Source organism: Macrobrachium rosenbergii, chromosome 54 (assembly GCF_040412425.1).
Source record: "Macrobrachium rosenbergii isolate ZJJX-2024 chromosome 54, ASM4041242v1, whole genome shotgun sequence".
Classification (NCBI taxonomy): Eukaryota; Metazoa; Arthropoda; class Malacostraca; order Decapoda; family Palaemonidae; genus Macrobrachium; species Macrobrachium rosenbergii.
In genome coordinates, this window is record NC_089794.1 from 43,137,462 (window position 1) to 43,158,115 (window position 20,654).

Sequence of the window (20,654 nt, forward strand, 5' to 3'; positions counted from 1 at the left end):
GTTAATCAGCTCAGTGGTCTGGTTAAATTAAGGTATACTTAACTTTTTTTCTCTCTCTCTCTCTCTCTCACCATTGTAATCAGATAAGTGCCTGGATAAATGTATGTATCATGTTTATTTAAAGTACTAAGAATATTCACGACAGAATTATTAATCACATCAACGGAAAGCATTTTCAATGATGGTACAAATACTTTACATAACAAAACATTTCAAAGGAGATGCAGGAAAATTTTTCTGAGTTCTTCAAAGTTTTCCCTGGCAGTGCCGGGTTGGTCAGCTTATATATATATATATATATATATATATATATATATATATATATATATATATATATATATATATATATATATATATATAAGTATATATATGCTAGTAGAGAAGTGTTTTGTCAAAAGGTCTAGCAACCACTCCATTGTTTAATTTTTTCCTCATGGCATTTGCCTTTATTTATACATTCATCACATTCTATATCTTCGTGAATCAGTTATACATTATATATATATATATATATATATATATATATATATATATATATATATATATATATATATATATATATATATATATATATAAAACTATTAGTAAACTGTTTGCAGGGCATGCGTACCACACACCCCTACGAATAGCTAAAATCCGTGAATATTTAAAACCCATCTAAAAACACTTAGAACTGTCTATTTTGATAGTTAAAACACAAAAAGAACTCTAAAAATGCTTATACTTAGGCTGGGGCTAGGTTCCAAAAAACCCATTGTTTGTTGGAAAAAACATATCTCGAATATAGCTTAGCCTACACTAGGGTATTCAGTACCATGTATACATATATGGTAGCCTATCCTACACTATAAAGTATACACTATACATATATGGTTTAGTAATTATTTATATCAGCTAATTCTGGAGGTTCATGCAGATTGACATATGATAATTCAATAAAAAGATAAATTGAATAACAAACAAGAATTAGTTTAGCCTACACTATGGTACTGTATGTTGTATACATATACAGTAGCCTAGCCTACATTATACAGTACTGTACTCTATATTCACATAATATCGTATTATACAAACATCAACATTACAAATATGCAGGTTTTCCTTGGGTCTTTTAAAATGTTATGCTCTACTTCACTGCATCCAATAATATTGTATATATTCTTTTATTGCTTTTGTATTATAAATTGCGATCATAGCGATCAATATTTAAGTTTGGAAATTGATTACATGGTAAGTTTATTTCGCCGTATTTAACTCGGTTCAGAGCGCCTTTCTTGCTTCTAGTTAGCAAGGTTATTTTTTGTTATTCGAAGTGTTTTTAAGTAGAAATATAACTTAATACGTGTCGTTGTGAAATTAATTTGGTCGTATGGGGCATGTTTGTATTGTGTAAAAAATCAAGATTCTGTTTGCTATTTTCACTTGATTTCATCATAATATGAGCTTTACGTATTTATCTTTTATCGGCATGAAAACATCAGTAATATGTGTTCTTTCATGCCCAGTAGTTTTGATTAAAATACTTTCTCCAATTTTATTTACGGTCGAGTTTCATCCATGTTCCCGATGCACGATAATATATAGTAATTAGCAGCTTGAACATTGTTTTCTCAGCTTCAGCTACAACTTGCAGCTGAAATTTAGCAGTATATTTCCTTGCCAATCTTTTTTCCATACCAAATAAGGGTATAATGTAAAAATATATCAGTCTTATTCTACTTAACATCATTTGTAACATAACTACGGTAGTTGTTTATGACCGTACGATGGTTGAAACACAAGCAAAACAGCTGTTGTTATCCAATTTGATTGTAAGCAAAACAACAGTTTCTCGTTCGGTTGTTTATGGCTGTACTCATGTGCGCAAGAGTACTATATAACGTTACTAACAATACTTTTATCATCCTCTTTTACTTTTTTAACCCTTAAACGCCGAGCCTCTATTTACAAAAGTGTCTGTCGTATGCCGACGGGGTTTGAGAGTTAGCGCCGAAGCGGAAAAAAGTTTTTTCAAAAAATCACAGCATGCTAAGTTTTTAAGATTAAGAGTTCAATTTGGGCTCCTTTTTTTATCATTGCCTGAAGTTTAGTATGCAACCATCAGAAATGAAAAAAATGTCATTATCATATATAAATATTGGAATATATGACAGCGCAAAAAAATTTCTTATATATTTGTATACAAATTGCGCTGTGAGCAAAACGGTTAAAGCTAATGAGTTATTTTTTTTTCGTTGTATTGTACACTAAATTGCGATGATTTTGGTATATAACAAATTGTAAAACAATCAAAGCAACACAGAGAAAATATTATCACAAAATGATGCATGGATTCGTAACTCGCGGACATAAAAAAAAGAGACTTCCTGTTTGTTGCAAAATGAAGGTAAATGATTGAATATTACTAGAATGTAAGAGTTTTAGCTTACAATTGCATTTTTCGACCATTTCGGTCGCGTCAACGTTGACCGAATGTTGAAATTTCAGCACTTATTGTAATTTATATGAAAATATTTCAAAACTGATAAAAGCTACAACCATGAGTTATTTTTTGTATTCTACATGAAATTGCGCACATTTTCATATATAAAACTTTATGTAACGGCTAATATAAAATGGTGCAAAAATTACGACAAAGTGACTAAAGAAATTCTGAGATTTTCAGCAGAGTTAGCGCGGACGTAAGGAAAAAGTTTTTTTCAAAAATTCACTATAAATCGAAATATTGTGCTAGAGACTTCTCTTTTGTTGCAAAATGAAGGTAAATGATTGAATATTACTAGAATGTAAGAGTTTTAGCTTACAATTGCGTTTTTCGACCATTTCTGTCGAGTCAAAGTTGACCGAAGGTTGAAATTTTGGCACTTACCGTGATTTATATGAAAATATTTCAAAACTGATGAAAGTTACAACGATGAGTTATTTTTTTTTTTTGTATTCTACATGAAATTGCACAAATTTTCATATATAAAACGTTATGTAACGGCTAATATAAAATGGTGCAAAAATTATGACAAAGTGACTAAAGAATTTCTGAGATTTTCAGCAGAGTTAGCGCACGCGGATGTAAGGAAAAAGTTTATTTAAAAATTCAACATAAATCGAAATATTGTGCTAGAGACTTCTCGTTTGTTGGAAAATGAAGGTAAATGATTGAATATTACTAGAATGTAAGTGTTTTAGCTTACAATTGCATTTTTCGACCATTTCGGTCTAGTCAAAGTTGACCGAAGGCTGAAATTTTGGCACTTATCGTGATTTATATGAAAATATGTCAAAATTGATAAAAGCTACAACCATGAGTTATTTTTTGTTGTATTCTACATGAAATTGCGCACGTTTTCATATATAAAACTTTATGTAACGGCTAATACAAAACTGTACAGAAATTACGACAAAGTGACTAAAGAATTTCTGAGATTGTAAGAGCCTGAAGCCGTCTCTTCCAAATGCGTGTGTGTTCGTGTGTTCGTCGTCCATCGGAGTGGCGAGACGTTTGGCGTCTTCACAAACAGAAACATACTCTCAGTTTGATACAGAAGATTCTTTGGAACATTATGAGCATATGATTAGAATGCTTGCATGGCAATGCAAGTAGTGGTGATTGTACATACATCAAGACAACAATGGTTAGGGAGAAACAGACGGAAATATTGTATGGTTGAAATTGTGTTCCTTTAGAGAAAGAAAACGAGATGCTCTTGTTGTCTTGTCCACTCCGATGAACGACGAACACATGAACACACACGTGTTTGGAAGAGACGGCGTCAGGCTCTTACAAGATTTTCAGCAGAGTTAGCGCGGACGTAAGGAAAAAGTTTTTTCAAAATTTCACCGTAAATCGAAATATTGTGCTAGAGACTTCTCGTTTGTTGCAAAATGAAGGTAAATGATTGAATATTACTAGAATGTAAGAGTTTTAGCTTACAATTGCATTTTTCGACCATTTCGGTCTAGTCAAAGTTGACCGAAGGCTGAAATTTTCAGCACTTATCGTGATTTATATGAAAATATGTCAAAATTGATAAAAGCTACAACCATGAGTTATTTTTTGTTGTATTCTTGAAATTGCGCACGTTTTCATATATAAAACTTTTATGTAACATGGCTAATACAAAACTGTACAGAAATTACGACAAAGTGACTAAAGAATTTTGAGATTGTAAGATAGCCGTCTCTTCCAAATGCGTGTGTGTTCTCGTCGTCCATCGGAGTGGCGAGACGTTTGGCGTCTTCACAAACAGAAACAAAATTCTTTGGAACATTATGAGCATATGATTAGAATGCTTGCATGGCAATGCAAGTAGTGGTGATTGTACATACATCAAGACAACAATGGTTAGGGAGAAACAGACGGAAATATTGTATGGTTTTGTGTTCCTTTAGAGAAAGAAAACGAGATGCTCTTGTTGTCTTGTCCACTCCGATGAACGACGAACACATGAACACACGTGTTTGGAAGAGACGGCGTCAGGCTCTTTCAAGAAATTAGCGGCGGACGTGGGAAAAGTTTTTCAAAATTTCAATCGAAATATTGTGCTAGAGACTTCTCGTTTGTTGCAAAATGAAGGTAAATGATTGAATATTACTAGAATGTAAGAGTTTTAGCTTACAATTGCATTTTTCTACCATTTCAATCGAGTCAAATTTGACCGAAGGTTGAAATTTTGGCACTTATTGTGATTTATATGAAAATATGTCAAAATTGATAAAGCTACAACCATGAGTTATTTTTTGTTGTATTCTTCATGAAATTGCACACATTTTCATATATAAAACTTTATGTAAATGCTAATAGAAAATGGTGCAAAAATTATGACAAAGTGACTAAAGAATTTCTGAGATTTTCATCAGAGTTAGCTGATGCTTTCGTTTGGGATAAGAAAGAAATTCACGCATGCGCAGCTGGGTCACGCTTGTAAACAAAACAACAGCGTGATCCATGAACTCCCAGCATCCCTCAAGGCGCGTGATTTAAAATTTTTCGCAAACAAGGCCTATAAGTATTTTTCCACGAATATTTAAAAAAACTTTTTGTCATCGCTGTATTTTACGCCCACTTGGCACCCGACAGACAATTTTTATCGACGTAAAATACGTCCAGTCGGCGTTAAAGGGTTAACTAGAAGATGGGATAAAGATATGGAGGAAAAGAAGTTGGTTTATTGTAATTTGGTCTCTCGCTGCCCGATTGTACGCTGCTGCCTGCACCCACACGAAATTTAAAAATATTTTAAAAATATTGTTGTATCGGTATTAATTGCTTACCCCATCTCAAAATCAAATTATCATGAGGTGAATTATCGTAACTCAGGCACTACCCGGGTGCCTGAGTATTTTAATAGTTTTATCATAAAAAGCACATTTAGTCTTGAAAATTATATGAAAATATAGTAATTAGTGAATATTTCTGTGAAAAATACTGTGAATGGGTGAATTTTTTGTGAATAATTCACATGAATGTTCCATACAGAAATCTGTGAATTGTGAGAACGCAAATCCGGGCGTTTACTGTATGTGTATACAGTGAACCCCCCCGTATTTGCAGGGGATGAGTACCGCACTCCCCGCGAATAGCTAAAATCCATGAATACTTAAAACCCCTCCAAAAACACTTAGAACTGCACATTTTGATAGTTTAAACACAAGAAAAATCCTGTTAAAATGCTAATACCTGAGTATTTTAATAGTTTTTTCACAAAAAGTGCATCTATTCATGAAAATTATATGAAAATACAGTAATTAGTGAATATTTCTCAGTGAAAAATACTGCAAATGGGCGAATTTTCCGTGAATAATGGGTAGATATGTTCCACAGAAACCCGCGAATCGTGTGAACATGAATGCGGGGGGTTTACTGTAAAATATATATATATATATACACACACACATACATACATACATATATGCAGAACAATATTCCCATAATCCTTGCATGATAATTTGCAGGTTTGCTATGTACCATGTAATGGTGAGTGACAGGAGAAACCAGTTACAAGTGTAAAAAATGTGGGTGAGGTAGTCAAAAATTACCCAAAAGAAAAAAATATATCAGAGAAAGCATTTTTTTTTAGAGGAAGCTATACTAGAAAGTGAACAAAAAGAAAGATTAACCACAAACAGATCTCAGAGTAAAGGTACATATGCAGAGATGATGTATGAGGAGATTGCAGTCCTGTCTTTCTTCCTTTCTTTAGGTCTTCAGTTGAAAAACCTTATGAACTGAGTTAAAAGACTATAAACTCAAGAGACTTGCAAAGTGAAATCAGCTTGCAAAGAGAGGTATTTTTAAGGAAAAGTTCATTAATAAATAATTGTGAGGGAATAGAAAATAAAGCCAATATGCCCCAGTTCAGGAAAAGCAAGTAGGAATGAATTTGTTCTTCTCATAAATGTTAGAGATCAAAAGACTCCACAACTGCATTAGGCATACTAGTCCACATTTTACTTCTAGCAAATATAAAACTCTTACCAAACCTGGTAATAGAAAACAATACTGTACACTGGTTACAGGAGCAGCCTGCCTAGTGTTAGGAGCAAAAACAGCTAGGTCAGGTAAGGAGAGTGCAGAGGATGTTTGTGATTTTATATTTTATGCAGTAAGCATATTAAACTGACTTGAGGCCTATGCCACAAGTTAACAGTAAGAGTTAGTAAAATAAACTTGACTGTGACTTAGTTCTTTCCAAGAGTTTGAGATGAGTGTTAGCACCAGAAGACCACACTGGAGAATGGTACTCCAAATAAGGAAAAGAAATAAGAGTTAAAACATTGTGATATAATAGCTTCATCATGAAACATTGAGAACATTTCCACTGGCTACCAACCACAGACCTAAGGTGCAGTGAAGGATCAGCAGCTAGAAGAGTAGCATCTTTGGTTGAAGCAGAGTCAATTTCTCCAGACCCTGCCACATGTCACCAGTATAGATAATAAATAGCAGAGGCCCAAGAACATTACTTTTGAGAAACACATGAAATGACATTAGTAAAGCTACTACACTGGCTATTAACACAAACATTTTGGGTTTTGCTTATTAAACATTTATTTGAAATAGTAACAAAAGATTAATTAATTTCCCATAATCTTAGCTTTTTGATAAAGTGCTAAATGATTCACATGATTAGATGCTGCACTAAATCTAAACTGACCATGCATGCCTCTGCACCCCTCATCAAGAGCACTGCAAGATGGTAGATATTGACAAGAGTACATCATAAGTACAGAGGCCTTTGCAAAACCCGAGCTGTAGTGCTGGTAGCAGGTTATTATCTTCAACAAACCTTACTAGATGCTTAGAGAGCAGCTTCTTAAAAACCTTAGATAGAACAGGTAATTGGAATCCTGTGATATTCTGAGGGGCATGGAGATGGCCTTCGTTCCTTAGGTAATGCAGCAATTGCAATATTTCCCTTCCTCCAAACAGAAGGTAAATTTGCAGGTTCAACTAACTTTTAGAAAATAGTAATCTTAGGAGCAGTGAGACCAAGAATCTTTTTAAAGATGGAAATGACCTGACCTGTTAGGGTTCATGCTATTGTAACTGTCAAGCCCTAGAAAAAGGATTTTGACAAAGGAAAAATCTATTTCTGGGGAGGGGCCCGTGTCACCCAGTGAAATAATCCATTCAGCACTTATTTCTAGGTAATTCCGTTGCTAGATACCAGAGAAAAGCTAAATGTAAAGCTGGGGTTACTACCCCCAGAGCGAGCTCCAAGAAATGGAGTCGTGTATGGTAAAGGGTGAGATTGTCACAATCACGGGACCCTGCCCTATAAAGATTCCCAATGTCAAAAGTCCCAACGAGAGAGGTGCCGATACAAGCCCATGCACTACTCGCGGACTGTACACAAGGCAATACTAGCCGCATTCCATGTTAGCACCCACCCCACTAGAATGATGTTTACCATGGGAGGGAGAGAATGAAAAACAGGGGTGGGTCACCGGGTGACATGGGCCCCTCCCCAGAAATAGATTTTTCCTTTGTCAAAATCCTCTTTCTGGATCGGGGTCCCGTGTCACCCGGTGAAATAATAACAGAGAAATAAATATCATTCTTATGCTATTAAAGACAATGAACTGCTTGTAAGGGAATAACTTAGGCAGAGAAGGGGAAAGTGACTAAGAATCAGAAAGGGAACCAGAGAGGGACAAAGTTCCTTGCAGGAATTTAAGAGCTGCTAAAGATTTCAAATAGAGACGTTGAAAACTAGGGGAGAATTCCACCCTGAACATTTGGTAAGGTCCCCGAAATTCATGTAATGAAAATAATTAATGTAAGTGGCCACTGCTCTAATATCATGAGCATTGGAATTGAACCTGAATAGGCTTGTATTAAGAAAATACAAAACTTGCTGCCTAATAGCAGACACAATGACAGTACCCGACATCCCTAGATCTGAAGGCCATTAATCACAACTTAGGCCCTAGAGAGCATGATTGAAGTGACACCAAGGCTCACTACATTGTTTTCAAACTAAGACTTGAGCCCAAAGTTTTGCCTTCTGTTTAGGGCAATAAACAGTATTTCCATCAGCTCCTACATAGGAAGGCATGCTAGAATCAGCTCCAAAGAGTGGTTACTTGAGGGTAGACCACCACCTATGGTCATCACTGCTTAAAAGCAAGCTCTCTCTTCCTCATTATAAGCTTTCTCATGACAACCTGAGCTTGATTTCTAAGCCCAATGAAATTATGCCACAAAAAAGTCTGATCAGTTGTTCCTCCATTAATGATAAGCTTATTTTTCTTGGTAGGTAAGCTCACATGCATCATTTAACTATTGCATATCATTAGTACAAAATTTGAGGATTTCAAAAGGAATTCTCTAGGTAATAGAGCTAAGATAATCATTTGAACACTCACTAATAATATTCAGACTGTAAAGTTTGCTTCAACTGAGTTACATAAGACCAGGGAGAATACCATTTTAATTGGCCTTGGATTTCAAATATACCTTTCTTGAAAAGCTAACATCAGGAACAATTTAATCCATCTCCACATTAATCTTAATCAGATGAGCCTACCAGCAGATCTGCTCCACAGGATACAATCCTTGTAATATCTGTTAATAAAAAGTCAAGACAGTGGCCAGCTAGGTGTATTGGTTCATTTATTAACTGCACACAAGCGGATATAGTGGAAAAATATAGAGCAGCAATACCAGTGAAGTGTTATTTTTGAAGATTTACTAAATGTTGAAGATATAACAAAGGCAAATCTCAAAATGAAGTTTAAAAGGTGTTAGTGTAAATTTGAAAAGGCTTTTGGAAGTTTTAGTTGGGATATAGGGAAGGCAATTACAGGATTGAAGAAAGGAAGGGCACCAAGAGCGTTTGGGATTGTATGTGAAGTTCAGCAGAATAGTAGTGAAAGTGGATGCAATTGACCAACTTTTTTTTAGAGATGGAAGGTTGCACAAGTTGGGGAAATTGTCAAACTTGACTATAAAATATAGATTTTTTATTGTTTATCTGCAACTCTTTTACACTGCTGGTAGGATCTAGGTTCATTTTCTTACATTTAGTTACACCTATTTCTAATTTGCTTTTGAAATTGTTCTTGTCTTACTGTTCTTACAGTTTTTGTCTTACTATTCTTACAACCCCCTCGTAATTTTATACCCTGTTGTTTTATTAACTTATTGCCATGGTTGCCATTCTTAAGCCAAATTACAATCTACAGGCTATCATTGGAACTCAAGTAACTTTACTTACTTAAAGATCATGTCTCTTTGTACCTTGTTATTTTGGTATTGTAGACAGTTGTCCAAGAAACTTTCAATTCAGTTTTCAGCTGAATGTAACAAAATGTATTGATTTTGGATTTCATACTCTTAGGGTTACTGTTGTACTTTTGGTTTTTAATATAATTTGTGAAATGTACAGTGAACCCCACGTATTCGTTGGGGATGTGTACCGCACCCCCTGCGAATAGCTAAAATCCATGGATACTTAAAACCTCTCAAAAAAACTTAGAACTGCCTATTTTGATAGTTCAAACGCAAAAAAAAACTCTAAAAATGCTTATACCTGAGTATTTTAATAGTTTTATCACAAAAAGTGCATTTAGTCATGAAAATTACAGTATATGAAAATACAGTAATTGGTGAATATTTCTCAGTGAAAAATACCACAAGTGGGCGAATTTTCCGCGAATAATGTGTATATATTTTCCATAGAGAAATCCGCGAATAGGTGAGTCCACGAATTGCGAGAACGCGAATACGGGGGGTGGCGGGGGGAGTTGTTTACTGTACAGTACCCTTGAACCATGGCAGCATTTTTGGGGTTACCTGAGGATGGATTCATATTGGAACATAAAGTGTCAGTTTTAAATTTTTATCTCCCAGACCAGAATTCATGTGAGCTTAAAATTTAAATTTATTGCACTGTACTTGTATTTCTTTTGTATCAGTAGCCCTAGGACTGTTATATGTCATCATATGACTCTTGTCCTAACTTCATTTGAAGTCAGATGCTGATCTCTATTCTCATTTTAAAGAGCTTTCATGCTGTTTTATTGCACAGTTCCAACCTTTCCTTCTTGAGAAAGTAAACTTCTGATGCAATGTTGCCAGATCATAAAAGCCCTGGTGTGTCTAATGCTCCAATATGTCGTCGTTAAAAAATCCTCTAATTAACCCTTGAAGGACATTGAAGCATCCCTTAACATTCATTCAAAATGACTGAAGCTGTGACCCCTTTCAGTCAATTTGTTTTTGCTAGTCCTGTCTGTCCTAGCATCAGATGTGTGATAAGTGATGTCTCTCTGTGTTTACGGTCTCTGAAGTTACTGTTCATGCTATGATACTCACTGTGATGCAGTTCAAAATGTGCTTGTAAATGTGGCATTTTTATGAAAAGGTCAACAATAAAACATAAGGATCAAAATCCTGATGAAATCAGAAGTTTAAAATACTGTAACAGAAAATGATGTGCTGCCATAAAACTGATATAAAGCTTGTACAGTATTTTGATGATGTGCCAACATATCATAAATGAATCTAATTGTTAAATCCCCATTTCCACTTAAAGAGCTAGAGTAAAGTAGATTTTTTCATTAAAAAAATTTTTTTGTACTTTCTTAGGCTAACAGGATCTGTTTCTTCTTTCAATATCCAAGATTAAGCTTGATATGCATACTTGCAAGCCATTACACTGAGGGACCTCAAAATCAGGTAGTTTATTGAGACTATGCCAATAAAAAGAACCTGGTAATTATGGAGGTGGCCAGGTCACTGGCATACTACCACATAAGAATCTGCTTTATCTGTCTCAGTCACATATGCATTGTAGAAGACTGTCAGGTGTATTTCAATAAGTAAACATGAGAAACAGAATACCTAAAAGTTAAGATTTTGTTTAAGAGGTTACCATGCCCAGATCCTGTTTTCTTGGTTGAATGCTACATACATGATTTGTATGCATGCCAACATTTATTAGTTTAGACCATAAGATATTTGCAATATGACTGTGTATGACTATAGTAATTTCATAGCCATCATCACACCTCATATGTAATATTGTACCTCTGCACAAAAAATGAAATTGAACATTTTTTTATTTTCAGTATTCCTTAAATGTACATCCATGTATACTGACTAAGATTTTTCAGATTTTATTGTAGATCTCCCTCTTTCCTATGATGTTGGCTCCTTTTCATTTTGAGTTTGTGATCAACATAACCCAGGACTTTTGTCAGTCCGTGTAGTACCTTTCAACATCTGTGCTGTTCTATAACTTGAGATATTAAAAACCAGTTGTTAAATATTTCAAAATGCAAAATGAATCTATAATTATTAATTTTAGAAAGAAATACAGTACTGTATTGTACATGATATCAAAACCTAGTCCAACTCTTATGAACTTAAATATTTTTAATGGAAACATACAACACATTAAGAAGTTTAGTTCTTTATAAAGGAGGATATATTTAAAGAACACGAGTTGTAAACTGAAATGTTTAATCTTACTTCTACACAGTCTGTTATCTTAAATTTACTAAACTAATTTAATTGTAGTATTTATTTATTTATTTTAGGCTTGCAACGACTACGTCGAAGTTAGTAGCACTGCTGGGCGCAAATGGCAACGCCTCCTGCAACATGAGCGTGACCAACGGCTGAGGCTTGAAGATATGGTGGAGCAGTTGGCCCGCCAGCATTCACATCTCGAGCAGGAGGCCAAGGAACAGATGAACCAGGCCATGCCACCAGGTATGATATAATACAGTATACTGTATTGTAATTACAGTATGTGCTCTCTCTCTCTCTCTCTCTCTCTCTCTCTCTCTCTCTCTCTCTCTCTCTCTCTCTCTCTCTCTCTCTCTCTCTCTCTCTCAGTTTGTTGCTGTATACTATATGGATAAATTGCAGTACACTACAGGCAGTCCCCAGTTGTTGGTGGGGGTTCTGTTCCTACGGCGTGATGATAAGCAGAAATCACCGATAACCAAAAATTGGTGATTTTCGGCACTTATTGGTGCCGATACTCGGCGCCTGTTATGTATGTATCAGCACTGATAAGCTGAAATCAGCGCATATTGCGCCGAAAATCGCCAATTTTCGTTGCTAGGCAAGCACTGAAAAACCGGGTCACCGATAACCTGGGACTGCCTGTACTTTAATTCACTTCATCAGAATTCATGAGGAAGTCTGTGTTTAGTATCGCTGAAGTTTGAATTAGAACTTCTTGTATGATACATACTAGTAATATTTATTTTAGATTTGAGGTCAGAGTTTAGCCACTGATAAGCAAATCATGGTTGTAGAAGTGTGGTGTTCCTAGAATGCTGTGTCCCTTCTTTTAATTGCAACCTCATGAAGTAAAGCAAATTCAAGCAATACTAAAAAGATAGTAATTGCCAATACTGTTAGAAGTCTTGGACTATATTCCTCACTGAAACATTGTTGACCTAATGCATTATTAAAAAAATGCAAAGCAAGAGGTTGTAAACTTGGTAGTACCTTGTACAAATAAATGAAGTATAAATGGTAAGCAAACATGATAAGTTTGTGTTCCTGACCTCCACTACCTAATACTGTACAGTAGTAGGTTATACTCAACAGATTACTAACAGTACAATCCATATTTTATCTTGAGTTATTGGCCTTGACTACAGCTAATGAGATGCTTTTTTTTTTTGTCGTTAATCCATAGTGCTGGCTGTGAAAAATTTGGACTTAGGTTGTTGAAATCATGAATACCTTGAGTAGCATTTGAATCTAGTGATGTAGCATAATAATTTGAATTGGTATGTAGTGGGTCTCAGAACTTGCTTACTGTAACTTTGAAATGTCATCTGCATAGGAACTTGGACCATTCATGGAAAATACAGGAGTTTTAATTCCTGATCAGTACTTAAGAAATTCACTGTACCTTATTCAAATTACAATTATGTAGTTCTTTATAATATTCACTGGTATGCTGCTGTTGCTGGTAGATTTTTCAAGTGATTCATATTTTTCAAAACGAAATTGCCTTACTGTGAATAAGTCTTCCAGTTTCATTGTGGTAAATGCCCATATTTCATTTGCCCTGTTGTCTTTGTTGTGTAATTTCACTGATTCTTTGAATTAAAAATGTGTATTTTTAGAAGATATAGTCACTGTTTTTCTATATTTCCCTTTGTTGTGATTGGCCTGATCACATCCATGGGTGGGGTCATTTGGGTTAACACTGAGTATATTTTTATAGCAACTTTTGATTGTGTGGTCTATTATTGCTTTGAGATATACAGTGTAGGCTAAATGTAATGCTCATTGTGTTCTTAGACGTTTTACAATATTTATTTCTCTCAGCTATTTTTTTTTTTTTTTTTGTAGTGTTGAGCAATGACAATATTGTTCAGTTGCCAAAAGAAGGCGTATCAGTAGCTTTCCGTGATTGTGATCATCACTCATTTGTATGTTCATCTCTCAGAGGACAGTATTGTAGCTATTTTTAGCTCCCTGAGGTGAAAGCAGGTGAGCTTTTCTCATGAATTTATCCATTGCCCACCTGTATACAAGTCTGTTTGTCACAGACTTTTCCACATTTTCTACTTCTTCAGAACTAACTTATCAGGTTTAAAAGTTAACACGAGCATCTTTGGGCAAAGTGGACTAAAGTTTTTAAAAAAATAATGATGCCACCCTCATGATGAAATAATGAATAACTAATGAAAACTAATGAAAAGTGAAAATAATAGAAAAGGTGGGATAATGGGAAAGTTACCTTTTTAGCTGCTGGACCAGATATGACAAAATGCATGCGTAGTTGAGTCAAGTTTGTTCAAACCTTGCTCATCTGGGACAAGGATGGGGCCACAAGTGGTTCAGAGTCCTACCTTGGAATATGGAGGAAAAATCTTGAAAAAAAGATTAAAGAACAACAAAACTACAGTATTTCAAACAAGTATGCAGTCATCTTCTTGTAGTGTAGATTCTTTCTGTTATTTCAAACTATGCTTGGTCAAGGTGTGGCCACAGTAGAAGCAGCTTTACAGGGTAAATATTAAGTCTTAATTATTCACCTGCAAATACTGTATAGCAAGGTAGCTCTGGTGAGTAATGTGGCCTGTGGGCCTTTTGTTACTATTGCCAAGGATGTAACACATAACAGGGGACTGGGGCCCATACCTGGATTTTGAACTTGAAAATAAAAGGCAGATAATGCAGAAATTTACCAAAAGGTTGCTGCATTAACTTTTCCATCCACCAGCTGCATTGTTTTCTGCTTTTGATTTTAAATCTGTTCCTTCTGGTCTCCTCCTACCTAGACATCCAAATTCTTTAACAACCTTTTGCAAGTTTTCCCCTATCTCTTCAGAAAATGTCCTTTTTGTGAGACTCTACATATGACTCTTTGGTGTGTTAAATTATTTTATTGTAATAATGTTATGGTTTCATTGAGCATTACAGATCAGAGTGTACATGCAAGTTATAACATAGAAAATACCTCTTCCCACCTCCCACACTTCTCTTCACAACACCACACCTTTCTCTCGCCTTTTGTAAAATCATTTGTAGTTGGCATAATGCTCTCTCACATCTTATAGGTTGCAAAGAAAAGGATTGGTAGAAATTGCTTTCTTAGATTTGACCTGAGTTTTCCACAGCCATTAAATAGAAGTCTGCTGTATCAGGTTTTACCCTTGGCGCAATGTCCACTAGGTTACATTTGCATAGTCATTAATTTTGGTAGAACTAAATTTATTTTTTGCCCATGAAATGGTAAATTACAGGCAAATGTATGTTCCATAGTATGAGAATCCATGGTGATAGCTATGTGCTGTACTTGATTTCAGGATTACTAAGCTAAATGTTCTTTCCTCGTCATTTGTCTCTTAAGTATTTGTTGTTTATGAAATTTTTTTCTGATTTCATTTAAAAGATAAAAGTATATAGCACATTCATATAGCCATATGCACTCAGTTGCCCTCATGTTGATTAGGGTTTTGTATGCTTACATATTTCTTGTAGTCTTTAGCCTTGGCTTTTCTTTTTGGTTTAATTGTGCATGAAGGCACAAAACCACCTTTCATGGATGAAAGAAATGAAAGAAATTGTTACATGCTTAGCATTCTGGGAGTTGTGTATCAATGTATATCTCCTTAGGTGTGCAAATCCCCATCATATCAAGTGGAACTGCAGTTGCAGAGAGTGACTTTTCCTCATCAGATGCAATTTCAGAGCATATTGCTGATATCCAGAGAGGAGGTGGGTTAGACTCACATCACTCAAATTAATAGACAGACTGCAGCAGTACTAATTTTTACTAACAAAAATCACATTTGGGTTATTTTTTCTTTTACTGCAGCTGGGAAACCACTATGCAGCATTCCTAACTGATAGTGTAGTTGTGTCCTAGTTTTAAACACTCATTATTAATAAATAACAATGTTACCTTGGTTCATAGTGCAATGTTTTTGTCCATGAATTACAGCATTTGTGGGTTTAGCCTCATAGGTAGTTATGTGATTTTGGATATCCTGTAAAAAACATTGTGCTTTTGTTGTGTTATTGTGAGGGTAATGTGTTTGCCTTCTCTCCTTTTGTTATTTGTTAATTTTCACTTTTAGTATTTTGAAGTTTTTATATTGGTATGAGTTTTGCTCAGTAGTTGAATATAGGATAATGTACGCAAAAGTGTACCAAGTTTTTGGATAAAGAGTACAGTACTTATAATCTAAGTGTATGAGACATGTTTGTTATCACAGAAAAAGTGAAGTCAGAACTGAGGTTTTGCAGTCTTTGACATTAGTTTATCTTCTCACTTGAAAGCCACATTTTTTAGGAGCTGTGAAATATCTGCTATGTCCACGTATGTGTAATGTCTGCCCTTATGGTCAAGAATTGCTTTTTGATTTCTAAAGGACACATTTTCCTAACTAATTCCACTGATGGTCTCTCTCTCTCTCTCTCTCTCTCTCTCTCTCTCTCTCTCTCTCTCTCTCTCTCTCTCTCTCTCTCTCTCTCTCTCTCTCTCTCTCTCTCTCTCCTCTTGTGAATTTTGTTCATGAATTACATTTATGATAGTATTCATGGGAAAACTTGCTTAGAAAACAAATTCAGACAAATGACAAATAGAATTTGAACATCAAAATTCTCCCCTTCAGTCACTATATGAATAGAGTCCATCACTGACTTAGTTTAGGAAAACATTCTTATCCATTTGTCAAATGCTGAAGGCTGCTATCCTGGTTAAATTGTGCTTTAAAAAAATTTCAATTTATGGCCACTGAAGCAGCGCAATTTACTGTATAAAATCTTTATAGGACCTATCATAAGGACAGTTGATACTTTATCCACCACCAAAAGATGCACCATGATGTAATGACTTTCATGTCCTTAAGCTCATGTTTTTTAAGTTACAGTATTCTCCAAATTATAGACTTATTTTTTTGTTGTTTATATGACGGAAGTCCTGCACTTGTATTTTAACTTAAGCAATAATTGCTTGTAGACTGGACATTCTGCTTTTGTATATGTAAATGAATGCCCTCGTATTAAATTTATTAGGCTGTTGATAGTACATTACTTGTGGGCTTTTGATAAAAAAGGTATTGTCCCTCTCATGATGTCTTGTAGTTTTTCAGTGATCTGTCCCTCTTGACAGTTTGGCAGTTTCAGAGTGTTCCTGTCTTCCAATCATATTTTAATGTCATTACTAGAAATGACCTGACACTACACATGGCAATAATCCATTTGGTGGCAGAAAGAAGGGCCTTCCAACAATCACTTTATCTATGTTTCTCAAGATTTATTAAAAAACAACCTTTTCTTGTGTCAATTTGGTTATAAGTGCCTTGGACAGCTTTTTCATTTTTATATTGCTATTTCCTGTGTTTGTCAGCCTTTTATGAATTTAGAGATAAAAGGAACCCTTGTTATTCATTAAGGCATACACAGGTTGGCATTCTCTGCAAGGGGTTGCAATTGCTTTTCATTGTAAACTGTAGTTTTGCAATGAGGTCTCACGAACAAAGCTTCAGGGTTTTTCTTGACAGTGTTGACAGCCCGGTGACAGGAAAGTTCTGGCTTCACTACAGTATTGTATTCTTATTGAATTTGTTAATCTAACTGAAACTGTCTATTAATGAAAGTGCTCAGTTAATGCTGATGGAGTCCTGGTCAGTGAATTTGCAACTTTTTGGGGAATAATGGGGTAGTGCAAGAGAATTTTATGGAACCTTTATTATTTGCCTTTTCATGGGTTTTGTTATGAAAAAAGTGATTGGAGATGGATGAGGAGGTTTTGAGTAGAGCAACGATAGAAACTTGACAAACATATTATATTACACAAATCACAAATAGTGATAATTTAATTAACAAAGCAACTTAGAATTTAGTTTCCATAAGAGTATCACATATTGAGAGAAATGGGACTTAGGACAATTCTTAGAAAAACATAAGAAATGAGGGCAGAGTTTGCACAGTGGGATGAAATAACACTAGATAAAGAAGATTTATGAGATTAAGTCTTTTAAATATTTAGGAATAGGTTCTCTTGAGCATGAATGTAGTGAAAAATTCAGTAATGCAAGTCAAACAGTGGGTAGGCTGAATAAGATTTGGAAATCAAATAGACTTGAGTTTTGTACTAAATTAAGATTATACATTTGTCCAGTGCAGTCTGTATTGGTGCACAGACTTAAGTCATAGTAGGACAGTGAAACTAAATTTGAGAGATTTTGTTGATTTAAGAATAAAGCTTTCAGAAGATTATTAGGAATCAGATGGCAAGAAAGAATGAAAATGATACCATAAGGTAAATTGCGAAATATCCATGTACAGTATAGATGAGGTAAAAGTATAGGATATATAAGGATGGGTTGGCTGTATATCTCACACACCCCTGGAAGGGCAGAACATGAAAATGTCAGCTGGCCTCCTCTGGACATCAATAAAAGTCAGAAGACCCAGATATACTTTGATAATATCTACGGGAATGAGGATAGAGATAAGCAAGATTTTGAAAGTAAAAGCATTGGAAAGATAAATATCATTGGAAGCAATGAAGATGATGTTTAAATTACATGATATCCTGGTCATTAGATACTCTTTTCACCCATAACATCACTGAAAAATGCAGATCCCAGCCCAGAATCATGTTTTCAACATCTGTCCTGTTCCAGCAGTGGCTTAGTAGAAGACCGAATGAGGATGCTAATTTTTTTCTTTGAGATAAAAAAATAACACATTGCATGTAAATGCTTTTGTTTTTATTGGGTAATCCTTTGCACATTCTATCTTGTTGAGGATTGTACTCTGATAAATTCTGTATCCACAGGGTAAAACATTTTTGATGATACTCTACTTTTCTTTGGATTAGTGGGACATTTCACATTTCTCGAGGCAAGTTTTTTGCCACCCCATTTTGTTTGGACTCAGGTTTTGAAATCTTTCTGTATGTGTGCATGTAAGCGGTTAGGCAAATTAACCAAAAGTTTTACTTCTGTACCAACTTCTTTCGTATATATCTCAAAGCATCCTGCATACTAGAGTGTCCTTAACAGAATACTTGGATGTTACAGATCTTAGATACTGATAAGATTGTTGCCTCTGATGCAGGTATTACTTGTAGTGACCATTTCTTCAAATATCACTGTATAAACTGTAACTGTCAGGTGGAGCAATGGGTTTAATCTTTTTTTCGTCTAGTCTTTTGACTGGTTCATTTTCCTTGCTCCACACAAGGTAGTATATATTTGGATTCTTTGCCTCATTCATTATGAATAATAAAATATATTTTGTTGTTGTATCCCATGGAAATGAAGAAATATTTTGGAGCCCTTATATTGTTTCATAGTACAAAAGCTCCTTTTACATGGTCCTAAATCCCTCTGACGGATATGCAGTACCAGAAGAAAAATGTAGTGTAGTAAGTGTGTTATTGGCTTTCTTTCTTGTCAATAGTTTGCTTGCACTCAGTAATCACATGTGGACATTCATCCAGTAGTTTTTGGAATGGTCGCCATCCTAAGTCGGGGTTAGATAAAACAGGTTATGACGTAAGGAAAACCTGTTTTTGGTAGCCACTGTGAGTCCTGAAAGAAGTTACACTCTCATGGTCCCCCCAGGGTTCCATAAGACAGACCAACCAATTACAAAGAATTCTCTTATAGTCGGTATCAGCCAGAATAGTGCTTGTTGGCACAGTAATAGTGACAACAAGTCGGCGCCATCTTCATTACACACCAGGTCTGTGCAAGATAAATGTTCACCCCAGTCCCATGTCTTTTCATCAGGGAAAGTGGGTGGGTTTGTGGACTCTAAGCAGCTACCAAAATTAGGTTTTTCCTACGTCAAACCAGTTTTTTTTTCTTTGATAGCTTAGCTGCTGTTCATCCTCAAAGGAGCTTACAAAAGAAATTGACAGGTGACAAAATGGCTTGGCTCCGAATAAATAAATCCCAACAATCCAGATTAATTTTTGGTCTAACATATAGTCACTGGTTATTAACCATTTTCTTTATTCCAAACACCCATAGGGTTTGGCAATAAAGAACAGGGAACAACACAGGAACTAATATGTATTACTCTTGTGATACGAAGGTGGCTTAACTAATTATGTTGGGTCTGGCTGTGGGATTATTGTGCCTTCCCCAGCAATGTCTCAGCATGACCACCACTCTCATGGCTATAGTATTTCATGAATTTTTTATTCAAGGTAAACTCACAGGTTATCAACAGTTTCTTAATACTGGATACCCATTCAGTTTTGGCAATAAAGACCAAGAGACACATGAATCTATAAATGTATCATCCATTGTGGTTCTACAGTGACTTACCTAATTATGTCGGGTCTGGCTGCAGGATTATTGCACCTTTACCAGTTCAGGAATACTGATTATAATAACCACTCCTTAATCTCAAAGACTTCTTTAAAGGAAACATTTCTGAAGAAGGTTAACTGCACTCACCTTTTGGATGACATTCGACTTAGGAAAGGGGTGAGGATCTGCCTTTTTAATGAGGCCCAGTAAAATAATTCTCATCCTGCGTAGAGAGAGTGGTTTGTTTGTGCTAAGGTGTAGGAAAAAAAGGGCCATGTTTGCTGAGACATCTAGGTAAACCTTAAGTGTTTGAACCAGCCATAATATTTTATATGAAATACTGAGTTCCTTTATCAGAAAAGGGGATATTTCCTTTAAAAAAGGTCCTCATTCTT

General features: G+C 35.2%; 1 protein-coding gene across 21 annotated transcripts in view; it reads left to right on the plus strand.

Annotated features, from left to right (window-relative positions):
* The window catches only part of Osbp (oxysterol binding protein), a 420,928-nt gene that overhangs the window by 285,198 nt on the left and 115,076 nt on the right, over nucleotides 1-20,654 (plus strand). For 11 of the 21 annotated variants that reach the window (XM_067098146.1, XM_067098135.1, XM_067098145.1 and 8 more), the window contains one exon: nucleotides 12,043-12,217. In XM_067098146.1, coding sequence (XP_066954247.1) covers nucleotides 12,043-12,217 — 175 coding nt within the window. Of the gene's footprint in view, nucleotides 1-12,042; nucleotides 12,218-15,598; nucleotides 15,701-20,654 lie in introns of all 21 variants that reach the window. The other 10 variants (XM_067098127.1, XM_067098129.1, XM_067098130.1 and 7 more) reach the window with 1 other exon arrangement.